At 46.4% G+C, this 25,051-nt stretch overlaps 1 protein-coding gene across 1 annotated transcript in view; it reads left to right on the top strand.

Moving 5' to 3' along the window:
• The window catches only part of FAM169B (Protein), an 85,767-nt gene that overhangs the window by 17,167 nt on the left and 43,549 nt on the right, over nucleotides 1-25,051 (top strand). Inside the window, 2 exon segments of the mRNA XM_057541881.1 lie at nucleotides 3,078-3,211; nucleotides 6,480-6,579. Of these exon segments, the coding sequence (XP_057397864.1) occupies nucleotides 3,078-3,211; nucleotides 6,480-6,579 (234 nt within the window).

Below are 25,051 nucleotides of genomic sequence, written 5' to 3'. Positions count from 1 at the left end.
CACTAGACCAACTGGATGAATAGCAGTTTGAACAGAGAGCTCAGCTAAACAACCACCCACATTTCCGAAGTGCTCAGGATGAGAAAGACATAGGGAGAGGCCTTTGTTGGCGAGGGGTGTTGGGGCCAGGAGAGGAGAGAACAAGAACTCAAGTGTGCCTGGAGGGAGTCTTCACGTTCCTGGTGGGGTGAGGCTGCCTCACCTGCTGACCAATGTGAAAGGCCGAGTTCAGGTGAGTAAGGCCCTGCAGCACAGGGGAAGTGGCCAAGGTGTATCAATTCCCATCCTAAGCCAAGCTGGATTCGAACACGGGACTCAGTAACCCACAGAACCCTTGCCTTTTGGGGCTCCAGGAAGGCCCCTGGGTGTGCTAGAGTTTGAGATGGGCCTTGAAGATGGCAAGGCAGAAGGAGCTGGGGAGTAGGGGTGCTGCAGAGGAAGGGGGCATGGGATTGTAAAGGGCCTTCGAGGCTTGGTAGAGGAGACTGTCTGGATGGGGTCACTAACATTATCTGAGTGTTTTACACATTCTGAAATCAGATGGACCTTCATGCCCTGGTGTTGCCACTGACTAGCCAAATGGTCTCCTCTTCAGGCCTCAGTTTTCTCATCTGTAAATTGGAGTTAGGCTGGACTCAGTGAAATAAGAGGTGTGGAGCACTCAGCAACCTGCTGGCACCTGGGGCCAGGGAATAGCTACAATATTTTTATTGGTGACAGATGGAGGAAGGATGGGTGGAAAGGGGTGAGGCCAGAGGTTATTGTGAGATGCTGAGGCCTTGAACTGAGAGCATCAGGACGATTGGAGAGAGATGATGCAGGCTGAGGGTTTGGTGGCAGGTTTGAAGTGGTCCCTGAGCAAGGAACCATCTGGCTTGTCTTGGATCCATCGGCTTTGAGCTGTATGCCTGGAGGGCCCAGTAAGGAGTAGGGAGGGCGTAGAGGTTCAGCTTGAGGGCTGTGTCTGATCAGTTGCTGGGGTCTTCCTGGCCCATCACAGTGAGAAGGAGCCTGGGCTTCCTTGAATGTGTGTGTATAGAGAGAAAACACACATGCACACACACACCACAAGTGTGTGCCTTGAACAGCAGAATATCCCTGCTACCTAGAGGCACAACCTTGTTTAGAAAGAGACCCCCGAGTTCATCATTGACTGTTCATTGTCACTGAATGGACTGTTAATTTTTCATGTCTTTATTTGAAACATTTTAATCAGTGCATTTATAGTTGTAATTTTTTGGTATGCATTTCACACTCAAATAAATACTTAAAAAATTGAATAGCGGGAGAGTGTATTTACTCATCTCTTTGCCACTCTGTGTGCTGGTGACGTTTTCACCATGAAAAGTCAGGGGCAGGGGGAGGGGCTCATGCAGGACTGAGGCCTAGTCCACCCCTGCTCTTGACATCCTCTGTTTTCTATGAGCACTGCCCCCGATCAACAGCAGTAAAATTCAGCATAGGCAAGCTTGGTGAACTGGAGACATGAAACTTTTTGCTGCTAGGAGCAGTCTCTGTTCCCTGAAAAGTGACTGCAGAAGGAATGGAGATTCTGAGAGAAAGTAGGAAGCTGATATTTCAGTGGGTGTTTATGCGCAGGCTTATCTTCCTTGAGGAGGCAGAGGAGGAGGAGGGGGGGACGAGGAGGAGGAGGGGGGGATGAGGAGGAGGGGGGGGACGAGGAGGAGGGGGGGAGGAGGAGGAGAGGGAGGGGGGAGGGGGAGGAGAGGGAGGGAGGGGGGAGGGGGAGGAGAGGGAGGGAGGGGGGAGGGGGAGGAGAGGGAGGGGGAGGGGGAGGGGAGGAGGGGGAGGGGGGAGGAGGAGGAGAGGGAGGGAGGGGGGAGGGGGAGGGGAGGAGGGGGAGGGGGAGAAGACAGCTGCTTTGGCACCCTTCCCACCATAGGAGGCCCAGAAATGCATCAGAGGAGGGGACCACGGAAGGGCAGAAGCTACAGAGCCCCCTCCCACTTAGGGATGTGCCAGCCAGAGATGAGCCAGCATCTCAAGGGAAAACCAACTGCCATTTCCAAGCTGAACTGGATGCTCTCAATTTGTATGATTATTCGAGGATATAATTTTCCTCTAAAAGTGCGCTGTTAAGAAAGAGATGCTGAGTAGAGCTGGGAGATAACTTGCAAATTAATCTGTGCAATAGTCTATCTGTGGGGCTTCCCTGGTGGCGCAGTGGTTGAGAGTCTGCCTGCCAATGCAGGGGACGCGGGTTCGAGCCCTGGTCGGGGAAGATCCCACATGCCGCGGAGCAACTAAGCCCGTGAGCCACAACTACTGAGCCTGCGCGTCTGGAGCCCGTGCTCCGCAACAAGAGAGGCCGCGATAGTGAGAGGCCCGCGCACCGCGATGAAGAGTGGCCCCCCCGCTTGCCGCAACTAGAGAAAGCCCTCGCACAGAAACGAAGACCCAACACAGCCATAAATAAAATAAATAAATAAAATTAAAGAAAAAAGAAAATGCTCCCTATTTCACTTACAAAAATTAATTAAAAAAAAATAGTCTATCTGTGAATGGCCATGTCGGTTTACACATGTAGTTTTATAGTTCATACTAACTAGTACGTTTAAACTCTCTTACAATAAAGCAGTCCAATTAAAGGAGAAGAATTGACAAATCTTAACTTCGTGGCAAATGTAAGCTGGCAAACTAAAAACTCAGGCTGGATTTTGTCAAAGTTAGCAAGGTTCTAAGCAGCTGGGGTCAGCTCTCAGGGTACCTGTTTGTACATGTGGCCGCGGTGGCGGACACTACTAGAAAATACTTGGGAAACCATTTGATAGGGGGTATGAAAGGAAGTTTCTGCAGTGGTCTAAGAGGGTTCACATTGAACCTCATGTCTCCTTAGGGTTGGTGCCAACCCCACCATCAGGAATGTCCTCAATTTTCTTTTGGTTCCTGCTGCTACACTGCTCTTTTCTTTTTCACTTAAAAAAAAATAGGTGAACATAATTTTTAAAGCAAGTTTCAATTGGCTGCTTTTTTCTTTTCATATTCAAGAAATAAGTGACTTTTATTTCAATGAGAGAGTAAAGCTCATGTCATTTCTTGCCTTCTTTTTCCCCTAGCAGGCATTTACCCAGTGGATATTTTGGAAGATGACCCTGCTGGGCATCGGGAAGCGGCTCTGGCTTACTGTGCCACTCTTGGGGAAGGAGCATGGCCCTCACCAGAGGTTATCTCTCTTCCCACTGGGGAGCAGGTATGTGTGATCTTCCTCATTGGTGGAGAGTTCTGTAAAATCTAAATTATTAAAAAGGAGAATGTTAGTGAAAGAGCATTACAGATTAAAAAAAATCCTTCTGGAGTGAATACTAGAATAATTCCACTTTGAGAAGCAAAAGGAATCCTGGATTGGGATTCTGAGGTCTTGAGGATAAGTCCAGTTCTATAAAGCAGTCAGCCAAATAGCCTGCTGTGAATCCCATGCCTACCACTTAATAGCTGTGTGACCTTGAGCAAGCGTCTTTACCTCTCTGCTCTTGCTATTCTCATCTCAGAAGTTGGGACAATAACAGTGCTTACTTCATATTGTTGTTATGAGGATTAAATGAGATGCTGTGTGTATTGCCTGACTGACCTCAGTTTTCCCATTTGTAAGTGAGGGGATTGACTGACCTTTAGTCTCTAAGGTTTGACTTAGTCCTAAAAGTTTCTGACTGGGAATGAAGTTATATCAATTACGATTTTTAGCAATGATAAGATTGAATTTTGAATTCAATGGACTGGAAGAAAACAGAAATGAAAACTATTTGTTAGGACAGTGGGACTGTGGGTGAAATTTAATAATTGTGTTGTTTTTAAGGCCTTCCCCCCTCCCCTGAAGTAAATAAAAAGAATATGTGAATCTTGGGCTGTATCTAAATTTGTTACCTTTTTTTTTCAGATTTGAGGCTGATCTGTTGAAAGAGGCAAAATTTTCTTGTTTTATACGAATAAGATTTCACTCATAACAGAAATCATTGCTCTCTGGCAGGCAAAGTTGGTTGAGGAAGACAGGGTTTTATTTTGCTGTATTGAAGTTGATCCAGAGTTAATTAAAACAATGGCTTGTACAGTTTATATAGTGTGGCTTCCTTGAGATTTTGGAGATGCTAGTTTGTAATCAACTCCTGGAAGAATCCAGCTCCCATGGGTGATTACTTATTGTTGATCTGCCGAGGGAGGTGGCTGTACTCACACGCTTTCAGCGCCCCCTAGTGACAGCTAAACCAGAAAGCAAGCAAGCTCTCAGTCAAGGCTAGGGGCTTACTCTTGGGGGACTGCGGGGCTGGTGGGCTGCAGGGTTGTTGGACGGAGTCGGGGGGAATGCTAGGTAATCTGAGAAGTGTGGTGAAATACAAGAGTTAGCGCTGAAGTACTTTAGGGTGCAGTTTCAGTCATCTATCTGATTTTATTTCACATTTATTTATGGATTACGTCATTTAACAACAACAAAACCCCCCAATATGTAGTATGCTCACAGAGGGAATAATTTTAGTGTTATTAGCAAAAACATAATAAAATAAGACAGTTACTAAAATTAAGTTGTTTTAATGTGATAGAAATGCTGAAATGTCTTTCTACCTATTTGCTTCTCCCCCTTCTAAAAAAAGAGTCCTGAAAGTAATCGTTTGGTTTCCTACGATTTTAACAATTAATTAAGAAATAGTAGCAGTTTCCTACCATTTAGCAGGTTTTGAAATAGTCTGAGTTGCGGTGATGATGGACCTCCTCATTGCTTTTAGCAAATTTAACTTTTCTTTTTGAAACCAGAGAAGTTTTTTTAAACAAACAAAAAAGACAAGGATGTGTCACACCACATCACTCTGGTCCTCCTCAAAGTCTTGTCTTTTCATAATTAACTCTGTTTTCAGTCTTGAAATTGTCTTATCATATTTAAAATACAATAATACTTACTGATTTTTCTTGGTTATAGAACAGTATATGCTCAGGGGATACTATTTGGGAACTGTAGACAAGGACAGAGAAAATAAAATCACCCATGTTAATTGCTATGAACATTTTGATGTGTTTCCATTGGATTTTATTTCTGGGCATGCTTTTTTAACATTCAGATCACACTTGGAGTACAATATTGTCTATAATAAGCATCTTTCCATGTTGATACAATGCTTTTTACATATTGTTTTTAATGGCCTTGTAGTGGCCGTCTGATGGGTGAACTGTGCTTCATGTCGCCACCACGGAGAGCCAGCTGGGGACTCTTCGTTAAGGTGACTTGAAGACTGGGAGCCACCAAGATGTTTATGGGTCTCAGGATTTGTTAAGAAACGATTCTCTGAAACCACGGAGGCCTGCTGTAAACTTTTACAAGCAGCCTGCCTGCCTCACTCAGCCGACACGTCCTTTTCTCATTTTCTTACACTCTCCTCGGTTTTCAAAACAGACTTCGGAGTGGAGCGTGTTGTCCTTTTGCTTTGGGAGCTGAGGCCAGTGGGTTCGATGGCCGGGAACAGAACTTGGCAAGTGGGTGCTTGAGAGAAGGCTCTGGGGCAGCCCAGCATCAGAGACCCCGCATGTGCTGCTTGGTATTCCTTGTGGTCATGAGCAAACAGGTGCTGGGCACTGAGGATCTTCACCCCGGGGCTGCCTCAGAGCCAGAGCTGAGACTACAGGGCCCAGAGAGGGTGTGGGTTTCTTGAGGCTGCTTGCAGGGATCCGAGCCAGGGCAGCAGGCAGCCTGAGTGGCATTGCGGGTGGACGCAGGCTTGTCTAGGCTGTTTGCGTAGAGTGGCTGCAGGGGGACAGTTGAGGTTGGCTTGGCAGGTGCAGCCTGAGGTTGGGATGTGGCCTTCTGCTTTGGCAGGCGGAGGCCCGACGGGGATTCGGGTGGGGAAGGCTGCTGGGGCAGGAAGTGAATGGAAGCAGAGACCGCAAGGGGGTCAGCTGAGGAAATGTTCAGTCATTACTTGGATAGACAGACAGGTGAGCAAGGGGAAGAGCAGGTTTGCTGGGTGGGAGATAGAGGAAGGGCCGTTGTCAGATTGCCCTCGTGTTTAGCTCAGAGTGGGTAAGGTTTCCATTTTCATGTTGCCTCCATCCTGTCAATTTTTTAAAAAAATTTATTTATTTTTATTTACTTTAGTTTTGGCTGTGTTGGGTCTCCATTGTGGTGCTCGGGCTTCTCATCGCGGTGGCTTCTCTTGTTGCGGAGCACGGGCTCTAGGCACGCGAGCTTTAGTAGTTGTGGCTCGTGGGCTCTAGAGCGTAGGCTCAGTAGTTGTGGTGCACGGGCTTAGTTGCTCTGCGGCATGTGGGATCTTCCTGGACCAGGGCTTGAACCCGTGTTCCCTGCATTGGCAGGCAGATTCTTAATCACTTCGCCATCAGGGAAGCCCTGTCCTGTCAAATTAACTTCTGTGCAACAGTGTTCTTTCAGTGAATATTGTGCTAATTTAATTGTTAAGCAATTTCTTGTGCCCTTACTGTGGTAACAGAACAAAATGGTGATTTTACTATTTTTTCAGGTTAAACTTGAAGCTTCGTCTGTTTGCTTTTGCACTGTGCACTGTGATGAACCTCAACATAAAATCTTGGTCTTGGTTAATCCCCAGGACACAAAGACAGGTTGGTAGCTATTAATCAATTTAATAAACAAGGATTCTGATTTGTTTACAACAAATGGAATCAAACACCTCAGAAATGATGGTTGTACTCTTCGGCTGGACTTAGAAGGACATCAAGGCAGAACTGATTTATTTTCAGCTTTTAGAGATCTGGTAAGGCATTATCATTTCTGTTTATTGACACACATATTGATTGTTGTATTGAAGACACCAGACACCTTCTTGCCCATAGTGACAGTACTCAGAGCTGCTTTTAAGGGTAACACTTACTGTTCTTATTAATGACATTGTATGCACAAGGTGGAGCCCTTTTGTTGGAGTGTCACCGCAGCCCTGCAAAGCACAGGGACCATTCTTATCCCTGCCGGATAGGTGAGGAAATGAGGCCTCTGATGGTCAGCTGGTGTAGGGTAGGGGATTTTTGCAAGGTGATTATCCGGTGGGGTTTTGTTTCTGGTGGTGAAATTTATGTAATCTGTAACTCATTTATTCTCCCTCTGCATTATGAAGAGCCTGCTTTTGACCAATTTCAGCTTCTTGGAGTGAGTGCTCTGAGCGCACGTGGATGGCCGTGCTCAGCTGCATATAGGGCAGGGGTCTGGGGCTGTTGGCAGTGAGCAGTGTGAGGTTGGAGAGCGTTCCAGCCTATCAGTCCACCTGGAGCCCAGGCCACCAGTGAGCTGGAAGCAAACTCCTCGTCTCTGACCTCAAGGGAGTCCCAATTCAAATTCAATCCTATTTAGAAATTTACTCCTTTATTATACTTTAATGTGTTTTACAGATTTCCTACAATTCCCATATATTGCTTTCCTAATAAGAAATTAAAAAAACAAACCCTCAGTGAGTTAGCCCTCTTTCAATGTTGTGGTGTCTGGTGAAAGTTTGGGGTTATGGGTCTTTAACTACAATTTGCAAAGGGGCCTCCTTCAGCTCTCCAGCTCCCCTGGAGATGGACTTTTGCCCTAAACACCGCATGTCCATCTGGGGTTTGTAGTCAGAGGATGCCCTGTTTGATGGGTGTCACAAAGCCCAAGGTGACCTCCTTGACTGGGGAACGTTATTCACCATGTAGACTGTTGTTAACGCTTCTCTTGTTACTAATCCTGAGACACGAATGTGCTTAGCTAGCTGTCTGGGAGTTTTGGGCATGTTGGCGAAGCCGCCTCCTTGCTCCAGGGCTGGGAGTGGCTGAGCTGTGTGTGAGAGCTTTCTGATCAAGGTTCAGGACATCTCCTATTCCTGTCAGGTCAAGCCCTGGTTGAACAAAGGGACTATGATAACCCCAGGCCTTTGACATTGCCTTGAATTTGCGACTCCAGCTGGCACAAGGTTAGTGAAAGTAACAGGATGTGCACTCCTTGGGAAACAGATTGTCAAAAAACTCTGAAAATATCATTTGCCAGTTTTAAGAAAATGTCCAAATATCAGCAGCCCTCTCCTCTGCCTTTTTTTTGGCATTTAACAATATTCTGGTTATAGGTCTTTAACTGCAATTTGCATAATGTAAATATATGACTGACTCTTATAAATCTGTTTCCTATTTCTATTGTACTTAATTTTTTGATTGTTTTCAAGAATGTATTATAATAAATATTCATAAACTCCAAGAAATCTCACTCTGGACCTTTCTTTATATTTCATAGAGCTTTAAATAAAGTTTCCAAATGTTTTCCTGCTCTTGGGGCTCTATGGTTGCTGCAATTTTGTGTGATTTCCAAAAAGCGCTCAGGTGTTATCCACACCTCATGCTCTTTAGTCTGGTATTTTGAAGCAGGCACGATACGTAAATGCACCTCTTGTGGCTTGAAAATGTGGACTCCGAAGCAGCTGGTGGTACCATAGAGCCTCTTCACAGCTTTGACACATGTGCCACTTCAGTCATGTGCTTAGCTGTGACCATTGAGAAGGCTGTCCCTGGTTCCTTTATAAGTTTCCAATTATATTTGTGAAGGCCTTGTGTTTGTGTGTATGTGTGGTTAGATGGAAGCTAAAGGGATCAGAGCTGTTTGATAAGCCTGTGTATGAGTTAATTATCGGTAAGCTGATTGAATCCATCATAATAACTTCCAATAACCCTGTGAGCAAATGAAAAACATCCTGGAGTTGTGAATTCCCCGGCGGCAAGTAGTTAATACTCCCGGTGGGCTACCGTGAGGATGTGAGTTCAGGCAGACCTCAGAGACATTGCGCAGGTTCCAGACCACTGCAGTAAAACGAATATCGCGATAAAGAGAATCACACGAATTCTGTGGTTTCTCAGTGCATAGAAAAGTTATATTTACCCTATACTGTAGTCTGTTAAATGTGCAGTAGCATTATGTCTAAAAGAACAATGTACACACCTTAATTAAAAATACTTTATTGCTAAAAAAGCTGACCATCATCTGAGCCTTCAGCAAGTCATAGTAACCTTTTTGTAATAGTGACATCAAAAATCACTGATCACAGATCATCAAAACAAATGTAATAACAATGAAAGAGTTTGAAATATTGCGAGAATGACCAAAATGTGACACAAAGACGTAAAGTGAGCAATTGCTGTTGGGAAAATGACGCCGACATAGGGTTGCCACAAACCTTCGATTTGTAAAAAAATGCAATAAAGTGAAGCACAGTAAAGTGAAGCACAGTAAAATGAGGTCTGCCTGCAATGCAGCTGTCCAGCTTTCCCCTGTACGAAACTGGGGATGTGCCTTCCGTGAAGGTGGTTTGTGAAGTACGTGCCCTCGTTCTGTCTGGCTGTTCCCTGCGGGGCTCATGCTTGACTGTTTCTCTAATCAGTGGCTGGTTTCTGTCACCGAGGGGACACAGCCGAAGCCTGCCAAGAACCTCCCTTCCTAAGTTGTTTTGTACCTCCCCACGGCCCTATCTTTCATTTATTTCCCCTTGTTTTACTATTCCTCTTATTTTTAAATTATTAACTGAATTCAAGTGTTTACAAAGATTAAAAAAATAACTCCCCTCATCAAAAAAGTAGTCCTTTCTTACCTCCTGTATTAAATCAAAACTGCTTATCCTGGCATTCCAGATTCCCATCAACTGATGGCCTTTTGCTTCTCTCATTTCTTCCTGGGACCTGCAGAATAGAATAGATGAACCTGGACTTTGGCATCAGATTCAACAGACTTGGCATCCTGGCTCTGACAACTGACTGAGTGACCCGGATAAGTGATTTGGCCTCTCCGAGTCTCAGTTTGGTCATTTGCAAAATGGGGGCATCTTAGCTACTTCACAAGGTAGTTGTGAGGATGAAATGATTTGTGGCAGAAAATCTGATGCTTTGGACCATCTAGGGCAGAGAGTAGGCATGAAATTAGAAGTATTCTTCCATCATGGTGCACTTTTGCATGTTCTTCTCTGTCTCTGAGTGCTGTGTTATAGAAGCACAGGGTTTTAGAATGGGAGACCTTCTTGTCAACTGCTGGCCAAACTTTGGCAGCTGAATTACCTCCCTGATGGATTCTGCTTGCAAACCTCTTGGAGAGGAAGGTAACACCACACTAGGGCAATCTAGTCTGTTTTTGAACCACTCTAATGGTAAGACCATTGTTCTTTCTACTAATCCAAAACTGCCTCGTTGGATAATGTCATGCAGTCCATCCAAAAGCAGCCAGAGATCAAGGATGGGCCGGGGAGGATGCACCTGTACACCACCTGGATAAAAAGAAACAGGTGGCAGTTCTCATCCTTGGAAGCGCAGTGAGCCTGGACGTTGCAGTGGGCTGCTGGAAAGCACATGGAACCTGGGGCTGCCTTAATGGAAGGATAATGTTCCAGCTCAATTACAGCCCCATTCTCTTTGGTTGCTGCTCAGGATGCAGCTGAAACAAACTGGTGCTTATCCGTGGAGAGCAGCCATGGGGGTTGAGAGGGTTTGAAACCATTTGAACAAGGCTCGAGGAAACTAGGGCTATTTATCTTTAGAAAAGGGAGACAAGGGTCCAGAAGCTCACAGTTGAAAGGGTGTTTAGATCATTAGGTCCAGTGCTTTCCAAGATGATTTTAGGTGGTACAGCTGAATTTCAGAAGGAGAAAAAGGATGATCTTTTGAATTTTATTTCAATTTTAAATATATCAAGGAAAGAGATTCTGTTTCCTACTAATATGGCTTTAACACTTAGCTAACACTTGTTAATCTCCTTTAAAAAAAAAAAAAAAAGAAAGAAAATAGGTCTCCCAGCTGAGCACACTTAGCTAGACTTTAAAGATCTATCATAGTAAGATTTATTTTTATAATCATAGCAAATGATGCCTCTTTTATGATAGGGCTAAGAAGGTAGTATAGAGATATATCAGAATCACGAAGGTGTTGTCTGGGGCACTGGCTTCTAGTCTGGGAGAGCCTGGTCTGTTCCGGGACAGCTCTATTAGAACGTTCTTCTTAAGGAGCCCAAACTGATATGCTCGTGTGTCTCCTCATTGGCCTAGTGCCCCCACAGGGGCCATCCAGGTAGGTGGGCATGGCTGCCCCACAGGGCAGACCTTCCTAGGCTTGAGGCCAGCTGCCATGTTTCCTGAGTCTTCTTTTTTTTTTTTTTTTTTTAATTAATTTATTTATTTATGGCTGTGTTGGGTCTTCGTTTCTGTGCGAGGGCTTTCTCTAGTTGTGGCAAGCGGGGGCCACTCTTCATCGCGGTGCGCGGGCCTCTCACTGTCGCGGCCTCTCCCGTTGCAGAGCACAGGCTCCAGACGCGCAGGCTCAGTAGTTGTGGCTCACGGGCCTAGCCGCTCCGCGGCATGTGGGATCTTCCCGGACCGGGGCACGAACCCGTGTCCCCTGCATTGGCAGGCGGATTCCTAACCACTGCGCCACCAGGGAAGCCCCCTGAGTCTTCTTTTAAGATCACTCACACGTTTCTCATTCTCTAGCTGTCCCTCCTTTGTTGTGGGCTCCAGAGCCCATCACATCCCGGATCCTTCTTTCAGATCTGGCTTCTCTTGGAACATGGCGTGCAGACACCACGTCATGGATGGTCTGGTGGAAAGAAGCTGGGTTTTGGAGTCAAGTAGACCTGAGTTCAGATCTTCTGCCCTTTATGAGTGGGTGGCCTGGGTTAAGTTATTTAGCACCTCTGAGCTTCAGTTTCCTGTCTTCCTACTCAGGGGTGTGGCCCGTGGGCGGCACCAGCACCGGGAAGCTTGTTAGAAATGCAGGCGCTTGCGCCCCACCCAGACCCACTAAGTCAGAATCTGTCCTTTAACAAGATCTCCAGAAGCCATCTGAGAAGTGCGCTCTAGAGAACCGTGAGAGGAGAGTGGTGGCTGGTGAGAGCATTCCTCACTTTTCTTGGACATTCTGTTTCCACAAAGTTAGCCTCAGTTTACCTTGGCATTTCCTTAGAACCAGCCCAAGGCTGACTCACCTCTAGCTGACAGCTCATTACCATGCATGCCCGGCCCCTGGGCTTTTATCACAAACTTGTTATCAAGACATGGCTCTGTCCTCCAATGTTTTGAACCCACAGGAAGGACAACTATTATTCCCATTATATATATATAAACAAACAGTTTTATGGAGCTGTAATTCACATATCATACAATTACCCATTTAAAGCATACAATTCAGTGATTTTTAGTATATTCACAGAATTGTACGTTTGTCACCACACCTAATTTTCATTACCCCTAGAGGAAACCAACCCCACTTCCCTATCCTCCTCAGCCTTAGGCAGTCTCTTGCATTTCTATAGATTTGCCTGTTCTGGACATTTCCTATGAATGGAATCATGGAGTGTGTGGACTTGTGTGTCTGGCTTCCTTCATTGCATAATGCCTTCAGGAATCATCCATTCTGAAGCATGTTTCAGTACTTCATTTATTTTTATGGCTGAATACTATTCCATTGTATGGATTTGCCACATTTTGTTTATCGATTTACCGATTGATGGACATTTGGGTTGTTTCCACCTTTTGGCTATTATGAGTAATGCTGCTGTGAAAATTCTTGTACAGGTTTTTGTGTAGATATATATGCACATATCTTTTTAAGTCAGTGTTTTTGTTTTCTTCAGATAAATACCCAGAAGTGGGATTGCTGAATCATGGGGTAGGGGTAGTTCTGTTTAAAAACATTTAAGGGACCTCCATACTGTTTTTCATAATGGTTGCACCAACTTACATTTCCACCAATAGTGCATAAAGGTTCCCTTTTCTCTACATCCTCACCAACACTTGCTATCTCTTGTCTTTTTGATAATAACCATTCTAACAGATGTGAAATGATATTTCATTGTGGTTTTGGTTTCCATTTCCCTGATGATTAGTGATGTTGAACACTTTTTAATGTAGCTGTTGGCCATCCATATGTCTTTGGAAAATGTCTATTCAGAGTAAATGTATTCTGAGATTCAATTTCCAATGTGTGGAAGGGGGTGGTTTCCCATAACACCAAGTAGTTCTCTAGATACCAGCTGGATGTCCTTCCATTCACCTCAATTCTGACACTACCTGGAGATACCATCAGATTCTACAGGTTAGGGGTTCAGTCCTACCAGACTCCCTTGCCCCCCACTTCAGATGCCAGTCTCAAGCCCACGATTTACCTGTACGTCTGACCAACTGGCTATAAATCAGAGGTTCCCATGACTCTGTGCCCCCTTCAGGCTCACCACTCTCCCAGTACCTCCACATGTTCACTAGCCCAGAAGTTCTCTGAACCCAGTCCTTTTGGATTTTTATGGAGGCTTCATTACAAAGGCATGATTGATTAAATCACTGACCATTGGCAGCTGATGCAACCTCCAGGCTCTCGCCCCTCCCCAGGGGTCAGGGGGATGGGACTGAAAATTCCTACCCTCTAATCACGTGGTTGGTTCTCCTGGCAGCCAGCCCCCATCCTTAGGTGGGTCCAAAAATCACCTCAGTAACATAACAAGAGACACCTTCCCTGCTCTCATCACTTAAGAAATTCCAAGGGTTTTAGGAGTACTATGCCAGAAATGGGAAGAAGACCAAATATATATATTTCTTAATGTAAATCACAGTATCACACAGATCCTCTGCCCATTTTTTAACCACATTGTTTTTTTTGCTGTTGAGTTATATGAGTTTTTATATGTTTTGGATCTTTTATCAAATATATGATTTGCAAACATTTTCTCCTATTCAGTAGGTTACCTTTTCATTTTGTTGACAGTTTCCTTTGCTGTATAGAAGTTTTTTAGTTTGATGTAGTCCCACTTGTTTATTTTTGCTTTTGTTGCCTTTGCTTTTGGTGTCAAGTCCAAAAAAATCATCACCGAGACCAATGTCAAGGGGTCCTTGTGGTTTTGATTTGCATATCCCTGGTGACTAATGATGTTGAACATCCTTTCAAGTGTCTATTGGTCATTTTAATATCTTCTTTGGAGAACTATCTATTGAGATCCTTTACCCATTTTTGCATTGGGTTATTTGTCTTCTTGAGTTGTAAGAATTCTTTATATATTCTAGATACTATCCCTTATCAGATTTATAAAAATTTTCTCCTATTCTGTGGGTTGTCTTTTTACTTTCTTGATGGTGTCCTTAGAAACACAAAAGTTTAAAATTTTTATCATGTCCTGTTTATCTGTTGTTGTTTTGTTGCTTGTGCTTTTGGTGTTAAATCTAAGAAAACTTTGCCTGTTTGAAGAGTAAGTCCTTTCATCCAGTTATGTTAACTCTTCCTTCTGGCTATGTAGTTAATATCATTTGAAGTTCTGAAGGTGTGCATTCTTTATTTTTAATACAAGTATTTAAAAATGCTTATTAAAAAAATTCATGCAATTATTATACCACAAAACACACACCTAACCCATTATTTAGCATACATTTCTGGAGATTTCAAGAGACTTTCATAAAATGCAAGTCAAGAGACTTTATGAAATGCATGCCTACAGTTAAGAATGGAGGGAAATCTGGCTGCTGAAATTAAGATGACTTATGTTTAACTATTCTCCTAACACTAGCTAGAACACTCGTCAGAAAAGGGAGTGAGGCCAATTTGTCTCTTCTGGTCTTGGTGAATTCATGCTGATTTTAAGTCCAGTCTTTCTTTTCTAGGGTACTTACAGATCATCTTTCATAATTCACTCTAGGCCACCATTAGGAAGGGATGTTCAGGGAACCAGGCATTAGTTCCAAGACCTGCACCTTCCCCACACACACCAGGATGGCACTGGCTCATGTGTCTTTCTGGCCCCTTCCGGCATCTCATGCTCTCAGTGACTAAAGGTTACAACTTCAGGATCACATTTGCAGGTCTTCTGGCCTCTGGGATGTACATTCACTGAGGCTTATGCCTCTCTAAAAGTAGCTAATGCACTCCTTTGCTTTTCCACTGTTTCCAGCTGCTTGCTCCTAATTTGGAGGCCCTTTGCCTTCTCTGTGGCCAGTAGAGCCTCTGGCTAAGTTGTATTTCTTCCTCGGGCTCTCCCCTCCGAGTCCCACCAGCCTACCCAGGCAGCTGTCCTGTTTCCTTGAACGTCTTCCCAGCCTGCCTGAACTTCCTCAGTGCCCGGCTTTTCCTACTTTGGTCTTACAGGATGGTGCTCGGCCTGGGGACCTTGGCTGTGGGGAGGCCTCTTCCACCCTTTGCACTCGTCCTTTTAACATCTGACCCTTTCTGATGGAAGCCCTCTCGGCAAGCTCCTAGGCCACGTGGATACTTTTCCTAGATGATCTCTTCCTGCTTTCCTTGTCAGGAAACTTGTCAGGTTTTTTTCAGCTCTCCTTATGAAAATATCTGTTTGATCTTTTTTTTTTTTCTTCCATAAAACCTAGTGGTTGATGATCAGAGGGCAGAGCAATGAGTGTCCAGAGGCTGATTTAAAATGTCTATTTATAATTGAGTCAAATGTAAGAGACCTAATGCCACAGTGCTATGGAAGTTTCCAGAATAAGGGGACTCTTCGGTATTGCTGGGTGTAGGAGGAGCACGAGTTCTTGGCAGGGAAGTGCCCGTCTGGCTAGCATACGGGGTAGGAGGCCTGAGAAGTTCTCCACTGCCCACTCACCTGGACCTCTAGTCTCCTCTCCCACTGTCCAGGCTGACTGGTGGTCACACAGTGGTCACACAGCTGCTCCTCTGCCCTGCAGGGCTGGGTGCTCTGGACATGAAGCAGTACCCGTGGAGGCACAGGGAACCTGGAAAGTAGGCCCGCTCATCCCAGGCAGTGCCCCACCTTACAGACTCTGGCCCTGAGTCTTACTGACCCCTTCTCTGAACGTTTTGAAGTTTCCTTTCATAAAGCCTTCTCTACACTCCTGGCCTCTGCCTGGTGGGGAGGCCATGCTGAGGGGAGCTGGCCAGATGCCTGGTGACGTTATGGAGGATGGGTGGGGACTGGGGCTGGAGAGGGGTGCGCCTTTGGATCTCAGCCCTTTGAAGAATGCCTTAGTCATGATCGGAAAGAAGGATGGAGAGAAGGGAGGACAAGTGTTGAGTGTCCAGGAGTCTGGGAGCGCCCACAGGAGAGATGCTGAGGCCTCGCCCGGTGGGGAGAACTCGGGTTGGTGAAATAGTGGAAACGACAGGATTTGGGATGAATTGGAGGGGCCAGGGAGGGAGGCCTGGGAATGACTGGGGTTCTGGCCGGGCCAACAGTGCTGGGTGATCTGAAAGGAGAAGCTTGGGGCGAGGGCAATCTGAGCTCCTCTGCAGGGTCTGTGGGCTGTCAAATTGAAGGAGGGGTCCGGGCAGGGACCTGGACCCCAGGTGTACATCACTTTGCAGCCGTTCCTGGCTCTTTCTTCCTGGAGGGTGTGTTGTGAATTCCCTGTGCAGGGGAAGTGGCGAGGCTGAGAAACAGAAAGCAGGGTCCTTGCGGAGAGAGAGGACAGGGGGACGGCTGTTTGTGTTTGTTACCACATGCTGGCTTCCCTGATTGGAACATCTATCCCCCCAGCTTGCTTCCAGGATGTTTTGTGACCAAGCATAACACTCATCCTTCAAATTGCTGCTAATTTATTTATGGCATTTGGTGATTGCGTGTCATGTGCACCCTGAGAAAAACAAGCAGGGAATCAAAAAATGATGATTTTTTCCTGGAAAAGCGTGCCCATTCTAGGCCTGCAGTGACAGCAAGAGCCAAGGCAAACATTCAGTTGAAACCAGAGCCGCTGTGTAGCCGCCTTCCTGGTGGCTGTCGTGGGCTGAGGGGTGATTGTGACACAGCGGGCCCGGGGCCAGGCCTTCTCTGGGCTGCGTTTGGGGCAGGTGGGTGGTGGTTCAGGAGGGGTGGGTGGGTGGAAAGTGAGATGCCCTGAGATGCCCAGAGAACTTCTGCAGAACTGAAAGGCCCTTTCTGGGACGTTCCTCACCCCTGAGAAGGCTGCCCAGATTTGGGGGAGGGGTTGGGGGAAAGGCCAGAAGATGGGGTAGGGGGAGGCGCTGTGAATTTTTGACCTTCAGGAAGGGGGCACCCAGCTAGAGCAGCTCCTGGTCCCCTGTTTGCCTTGAAGGGAGAGGTCAGGCCTCCCGGTGAGTGGGATGGATGGGGCTAAACCCAGCTCTGTTTAGCAGGATGAACCTGTGGACCTGAGTCAGTGAAGTGGTTTTTGTATCTCTGGTAAAAATCAAGCTAATATGGCAGGAGTGGAGGAGAGGCTTGTTGCCCTGGTGAAGTCTGAGTTTCAGCATGTGGAGAAGTAATTACAGTTTTCCTGGCTTTGAAGTGTGATGACCCCCGTGGACTCACGAGCCCCAAGGGCTCAGGGACCACCTGATCAGCAGCCTCGTTGGTGCAGCCTCCCGTGATCCCATGGACGTTGAATCTTTACGTTTAAGTCTGTGCTTGCGTTTTGAATAAAGGAGAGGTAGACATTAGCCTGAAATGGGTCCCATCCTCCCCCCTTCTACATGGGGGAGTCCCGCTTAAGTGGGTTTGACAGTTTAGGGGAAAAGAGTTCTGGCCAGAAATTCAGCCTCGATGTAAATACCTGCTTCTTCTGGTGGCTAAGGTGCCCGTGTGGCTGTACAAGCTCAGCCGGTGTCAGGTGGCCCCCAGGTTGAGTAGGATCCGACTTCACATAAGCTAAGAGAGCTCCATGCTAGAAACCAAGAGAGTTCTGTTTTCCGTGGGCCGTGACGGATGCAGATTGAAGAGCTATTTGCAGTGACAGCACTGTGTGTTTGGGAGCACATGTTGGCTATTGTTTGGGATTTCCTTCTTTATTCCCTATTAATTTATGACACTTACTGTGAGTTGGATGTCAATGTAGGGGAAAACAGCATCCCACAAACAAAGACATGTCATTCTTACCAAGGGACTAATGGTATTTGGAAAACAGAGAAGCTCCAAGGAAAATATTCCGAGCGTCACGGATGTGCGGGGATGGGGGTGCTTCTTTGAGGCATCCTAGGGTTTTACCACTGCAGCTTGGGCTGTCTGCACCTCTCTCTGCTTCCCCCAACCCTGAGAAACTTGCTGTACTTGCCTTGTTGCGGCCTGTGATTTTAAGATGCCTTTCCTAGATAGACTAGCTCTGGTGTGGGTTTCTTTCTGCCTCCAACACCTTGCCGTCCAGCTGTGCCTCAGGATCCAGGCACCTCATCTCACCTGATCTTCCTGGAGTTAAAATCTCCACTCACGGTAACAAAGTCGCCGAAGGCAAGAAGGGCCTAAGAACCACAGGGAAGTTGATGCAGATATACTACAAACCAGATGTTTCCTTCTCCCCGGCAAAGAGGTGCCCAAGTTCACAGGGCATCTGGGGAAGCGTTTTCCTCTAAGGAAGACATCTGTATGGAAATGGTAGCCCGAGTAATGCGATATGACAGTTGCTATGTCAACTTGCGTATTTTTCCCCTCCCCTTAAATTATTGACCGGCTCAGTCAATGTTGCATAAAAGTCATGCAATGCCTTGGAATGTGTTTATGTGCTGTCCTCTGCCAGAACTTTTCAGCATTTTTTTCCTACGTGTATTTTGCTTTTGGGAAGATGGCCTGTCACTTTGGTTTAACTGTGCTCTTTTTTGGGGGAAGTACATATTTCTTAGATTTGTAACAGGGCAGTGGTGGCTTAGACTCCAGGGGAGCAAGTGGGGGAGGCTGGTGGGGGGTAACAGGCAGACCTGAAGCTCCTTCGGTTGTGATTGAAGAAGTGTGTAAACCATGGGCCAGTATGTGAACAGCTTGCAGTTATTGTGGGGAGGTAGGGTGTGTGTGTGTGTGTGTGGGGGGTGGTGTGCACGCGCGCGCGTGCGCATGAGAGCTCCTCCCTCCTTGGTTGCTGTGATGGTGTGGGGAATGGGCCTTCTCTGTCCCTGCTCACCTCGGGCTGTGTATCCAGGCACCTGCTGGCCACCCTGACCTTGCTATCTCTAACAGGCATTTCGAAACTGAAACCCTCACACCTCTTCCTCGTCCTCACTTCCTCCTGGTGAAGACACCTGCTTCCTTCTTCTCAAGCTTGGGAGCTGGCTGCTGTCCTGCCTTCCCTCCCTCTTCTGCCTTAGGACCAGTTTGATACCCAGGTGGTCTTTTCTGCCCCCCGAGTATCTCCCTCCCTGCCAGCATGACTGCTTCACTCAGCCCCTCCTCACTTCTTGGCTGGATGACCACAGGCTCCCATTGCCCTCCCTGTCTCCAGCCTCACCCGCACCCGAATCCAGTGTGATCTTTCTCAAATAACCTTTTTCTTTTTTTTCTTGTTAATTTCAAAAGGACTAATTCTTCCCACCTGGGCATAACCCAACTGTTCTCTTTCTAAACCACCACTCTGATCATGTCTCGCATTGATTGGACTCCTCCAGAGACTGACAAAGCTAGTACCTCAACCTGGTTCCCAGAGACCCCAGCACCGGAGCCCAGTCTGGCTCAGGCCCATTCTTGGAACTCTGCCTAGCCCTTCCAGACAGCTTGCTATGGTCTGAATGTTTGTGTCACCCACCAAATTTATATGTTGAAATCCTAAGCCCACGTAATGGGGTTGGGATGTGGGACCTTTGGGAGGTGCTTAGGTCATGAGGGTGGAGTCCCCTCGAATAAGGACACCGTGAGAAGTCAGCTGTCTGCAACCCAGAAGGGCTCTCATCAGAACCTGACCATTGCTGGCACCCTGATCTTAGACTTCCAGCATCCAGAAACGTGAGAAGTAAATTTGTGTTGTTATAAGCCACCCAGACTATGGTATTTTGTCACAGCATCATGAATGGATGAAGACACAGCCCTTGAGTAGGTGCCTGATGCTGCTCACGTCTTGGGCGCTGGTCATGGTCTGTGTGGTCCTGGCCTGGTGGCCTGTCTCACTTCTGCTGGGCAGTGTCTTCTGCCCTAGATCCCTGGTGCCAAGTACAGTGCCTGAACTTGTCAGTGTTTGCTGAATAAATGGCAGCCCTCCTCCCCGTCTTGATGCGCAAAACGAGGTCCACTCTGTTCAGGTCTTCCCGTGCTGGCCTCTCCTTTCTCATCGGTGTCTTGGCTTGTTGCCTCCTCGTCTCTCCTCTCATCTTTGTCTTCCCTACTCTGTTGGCCTTCATGGAGTCTGGGCCCAGCTCTGTCCCCTTGTCTCTTTGTCCATTCTTCACCTGGAGTATAGAGGTTAGAGCAGGGGCTCTGGAGTCAGTGAGAGCCGGTTCACATCCAGTCCCAACACTGCTGTTTACAGGCACTTGATCTTGAGTTTCTTAACCCTTCTGAGCCTCACCTGAAAAAAAGTCAGCCAGACGCTTGGTGGATGCTTGGACATGTGGTTCTGGTGAATATTATTACTTTAAAACAGTAATCGGGTCATGTCCCTCTCCTCTGAAGCATGGTGGCCGCTGGTGGTCTGCAGGGTACGGCCCCCAACCCCTCCCTGGCCAGAGGTGCTTCGCATCCCAGGCGCTGTCTCCTCCTCCAAGCTGTAAGTGTCTTAAGCCAGAGTCTAAATTTAATTCCTCCAGTGGATTTATCATGTGCTCTGTACATAATAGCTGCTCAGCATGTGGGTTGGATGAGCACCGTGTGCTTCAGAATTGTGACCTCTGCAGGGTCCTGAGCCACTTTGCTGCCTCCTGCATCCTTGGTGCTGGGCAGATGAGGAGGGATGGCAAGCACGGCCACACAAGCCACTGTCCCCCGCTGGGTGTGGGTCCTTGCAGTGCTCCTCCTTGCTGAGCTGGACGATGGCCTCTAAGTCCTTCTCAGGACAGCTCCCCGCTGCCACAGCCCACCCATCCAAGGTAACGGGTGACAATCAGCTCTTCCTGAACCTGTACTTTGGAAAAATCACACTAGCTTTTTTTTTTTAATTAATTAATTAATTAATTAATTAATTTTTGGCTGTGTTGGGTCTTCGTTTCTGTGCGAGGGCTTCCTCTAGTTGTGGCAAGTGGGGTCCACTCTTCATCGCGGTGTGCGGGCCTCTCACTGTCGCGGCCTCTCTTGTTGCAGAGCGCAGGCTCCAGACGCGCAGGCTCAGTAACTGTGGCTCACGGGCCTAGTTGCTCCGCGGCATGTGGGAATCTTCCCAGACCAGGGCTCAAACCCGTGTCCCCTGCATTGGCAGGCAGATTCTCAACCACTGCACCACCAGGGAAGCCCCACACTAACTTTTAAAAAATGTTTGTTGTATTGATTGATTTAAAAATATTTAAATAAAAAAGGTATTAGCTCCATTAAGAAATCTTAGGCAAGATGAAAGGTTTAAAAATCTTGTTGGGAGGTTCTGGGCAGGTGAAAGTGTGTGCCTTGATCAGGCGTGATGCTTCCCCACAGCCCTGGAAGGAGGAAGTGAGGAACATGATGGGTGGCTTAATGCACCCTGATGGAAAAGGACCAGTCGTGAGCAAACGTGGTGAGTAGGAATGTGTCCCCACTCACGTTGGGAGGTAGCAGATAGGGTGGCAGCAATCAAGCTGGTGAAGAAAGACAGACATTTCCCTGCAAACCGGAGCAGAAGGTTTGGAGAGGGAGCTCCCAGGAAGAAACCCAGTGTTAGCAAGCAGCTTCCATTGTGTCACTGACAAAAGCCAGCAAATAACAAAGGGCTTTTCATACTTTTTTAGAATCCCAGAGCGACACTTGAAGCAGGTGGAGGAAGCTTTTGGAAAACCTCCCCTTTGGGCAAAGCAGTTTGGTGAAATGAGCTCTTTCATCAAATCTGCATAACGGCCAGGTGAGAGGATGTCATGGGCTCCATGTGACAGGTGGGGGACTCGAGGTGGGGGAAGGGTGAAGGTCACGCTTTGAAGAAGCTGGAATCTGAACCCCACCTGGCTCTGAAGTCTGTGTTCTCCCTATACCAGGTCCATAGGGACATATCCAAAATGCCTTATATTGTCTTGCTCTCCACCAGCACTGGTTTATGTTTGTTGAGATGGCTGTGAAGAGTGAAAGGTCTGTGTTGAGATTTATTTTTATGTGTGTGGATGTCCGGTTGTTCCAGCACCATTTGTTGGAAAGACTATCTTTGTTCCATTGTGTTGCCTTTGCTTCTCTGTCAAAGTTGACCAAATAGAAGTTGACTACATTTACGAGGGTCTATTTCTGGGCTCTACATTCTGTTCCATTGATCTGTCTGTTCTTCCACTGATACCACACTGTCTGGGTTACTGTAGCTTTATAGTAAGTCTTGAAGTTGGGTAGTGTCGGTCCTCCAAGTTTGTTCTCCTTCAGTGTTGTCTTTTGCCTCTCTATGTAAACTTTAGAATCATTTTGGTGAAATCCACAAAATAACTTCTTGGGATTTTGATTGGGATTGCATTGAACCTATAGGTCAAGTTGGGAAGAACTGGCATCTTGATAATATCGAGGCTTCCTATTCGAGAACATAGAATATCTCTTTATTTAGTTTTTATTTGATTTTGTTAATCAGAGTTTTGTAATTTTCCTTGTATAGCTCTTACATATATTTTTGTTAGATTGTATAAATCTAAGTATTTCATTTTGTATAAGCCTAAGTATCTCATTTATGAGGGGTGCTAATGTAAATGGTATTGTTTTTAATTTCAAATTCTACTTGTTCATTGCTGGCATACAGGGAAGTGGTGGGCTTTTGCATATGAGCTGTGTATCCTGCAACCTTGCTATAATCGATGTTTGCAGCTCTGCCTCTCCCTTGTTTAAGCCTTGCCCAGCTACCCCCAATGCTTGGGGTACCCTGAGTGTGGCCTTGGACTTGTAGGGCTCTGTGCCTCTGCTCATGGGTTACTCTGCCCTCGCATGTCATCTCTGCCTGTTTTGAAGCCTTACACAGTGATCCAGAGCCCGAGCTGGCAAATTCCCCAGGGATGCTTTCCCAAACCCCTCAGCAGAACTGACCCCCTCCTCTGGGTCCTCTGGACTCTGGCTCCGAGCTCGATTCCTGCACCTATCATGTCCTGCCCTATATCACATCAGCTTGTTTAGCTCTCTCTTCTCTGCAGGCTACCAACTCCCAGGGGCAAGGATGGAGACTTATTCATCAGCCTCTGGGGACCTGGGACAGGGCCATTCATGCATTCGGGAACTCAGCCCCAGGTAGTTGAATTCAGTTCATCCTGCTGAGCCTTGATGAAGCCAGGCCACTGGGAGTTATCCTTAGGGACCTCACTGTCTTAACTTGTTTGGAAAACCTTGGGGTGTCATAGAATAAAATCCATTACTGGCATCTTCTTTGTGGTTACATGTCACTCAGGGGGAGAGGGGAATTAAGTCAGTGAAGCAAGGCTGGCCTGTGACCCACAATGCCCCGTCGACTGCTGTCACCACTGCTCAGCCTTTTGCAGGGGTCCAGTCTCCCAGGTCCTAGATGGTGGAGAGCCAGAGGGTACTGATCAGGATTGTATTTTTCTTTTAAAAGTATGGATGTGTGGTTTCCACTTTCATTTTATTTTATTTTATTTTTTTATTTATTTAGGCTGTCTTAGTTGCAGCACATGGGATCTTCATTGTGGCATGTGGGATCTTTCGTTGTGGAGCGTGGGCTTCTCTCTAGTTGTGGCGTGCGGGATTTTCTCTTTCTCGTTGTGGCACGTGGGCTCCAGGGCGCGTGGGCTCTGTAGTTTGTGGCACGCAGGTTCTCTAGTTGAGGCATGCGAGCACCGTAGTTGTGGTGCGTGGGCTTAGTTGCCCTGCTGCATGTGGGAATCTTAGTTCCCCGACCAGGGATCGAAGCTGCGTCCCCTGCATTGGAAGGCGGATTCTTTACCACTGGACCACCAGGGAAGGCCCCAGTTTCCACTTTCTAACTCTTGGAACCTGCTGACTCCAGGGTCTCAGAAGCGATGCCCCAAGGCTGGCTCTTCAGTGCCTGCCTGTCCCCCAGGTCCATCTTTTGTCCTTGCTGAGCTGGAAACAGCCTCTCTCCGAGGACTCTGGCCCCATTCCTCTTGCCTGTTTCCTCTTGACTAGGTAGCAGGCTTTTCTGATCAAAAGCTGCTATTCTTTGGAAGGCTGACTCTTTTTCAAGAGTTGTTTTTGAGGACAATTCATTTTAAGCCTATTACATTTGATCAGACTTCACCTTCATTGTTATGTACACTTAACAGCTTAAGATTAGTTTTGAAAAAAAGTCAGTCTATTTTGTGACAACTTGTGTGGCTAATTAATGCTCTGCAGTGCACCGTGAAACTTGCAAGTCACCACACAAACACCAAATCATAACACATTTCCTGTTTGAAACTGTCTTAGTAAATTGAACATCTGTATTGCAGTAATACACTGTATTAGTAAATTGAACATCTTTTATTGATTCACCTTGTTAAGCAGGGAAATAATCCTTATGGTTTTATAAGCCTCTTGCAAGTTCTAGTAGATGCCATTTGGAACATGAATTTAGTTGAATAAGTGAAGGCAGATGTCAGGCATTTAATTGGCACTTCTCTCTCAGTCGGCTGTATCAATTTTGGAACTATTGTTGGAGAAGACAAAATTCACCAATGATATGAAACTGACAGTGAGTTAGATGCTGTTGGTCTTTGGAGAGGAGGGAGGGACTGTGCAGAGTTAGTGCTTGACAATAGCTAATGTCATCACCTGGTCTTCACAGGGTCCTCTATGAAAGTTCCTCAAAGAGCAGAGAGGAATAGGGAAGAAGGTGGTGGCAGCTTAACTTGATTGCCCCACAAAATTTGTTTTAAAGTCTTGAGCCTTATATTAAATGTTCAAGGGACTTTTGTTTTCTACTCTGTGTTATTTTCCTTCAACTCTTCAGCCAAAAAGATTTGACTGGGAAGATGTATCTTTTTATCTGTGGCTTTTGGACCCCTTGGGCTCAGATACCTGGCTTGAGAAACAGGTATAAAAATGGCAATTAAAGGGGTATAAAAAGATAGTGGAGGAGAACTAAACTATGGTACCTTCAGACAATGGAATATTTTAGTACCAAATACAGTGCTGAAAAGAATTTTGAGCTATCAAGCCATGAAAAGACATAGAGTAACCTTAAATGCATTTCACTAAGGGAAAGAAACTAATCTGATGACTCCAATTATATGACATTCTGGAAAAGGCAAAACTATGGAGACAGAAAAAAGATCAGTGGTTGCCAGGGGTAAGGGGTGGTGAGGAGGGATGAACAGGCAGAGCACAGAGAGTTTTTAGGGCAGT

The sequence above is a fragment of the Balaenoptera acutorostrata genome, chromosome 3 (genome assembly GCF_949987535.1).
Source record: "Balaenoptera acutorostrata chromosome 3, mBalAcu1.1, whole genome shotgun sequence".
Taxonomy (NCBI): domain Eukaryota; kingdom Metazoa; phylum Chordata; class Mammalia; order Artiodactyla; family Balaenopteridae; genus Balaenoptera; species Balaenoptera acutorostrata.
Note: the sequence above shows the minus strand (reverse complement) of the source record. Positions and strands in the feature narration are given on the sequence as shown.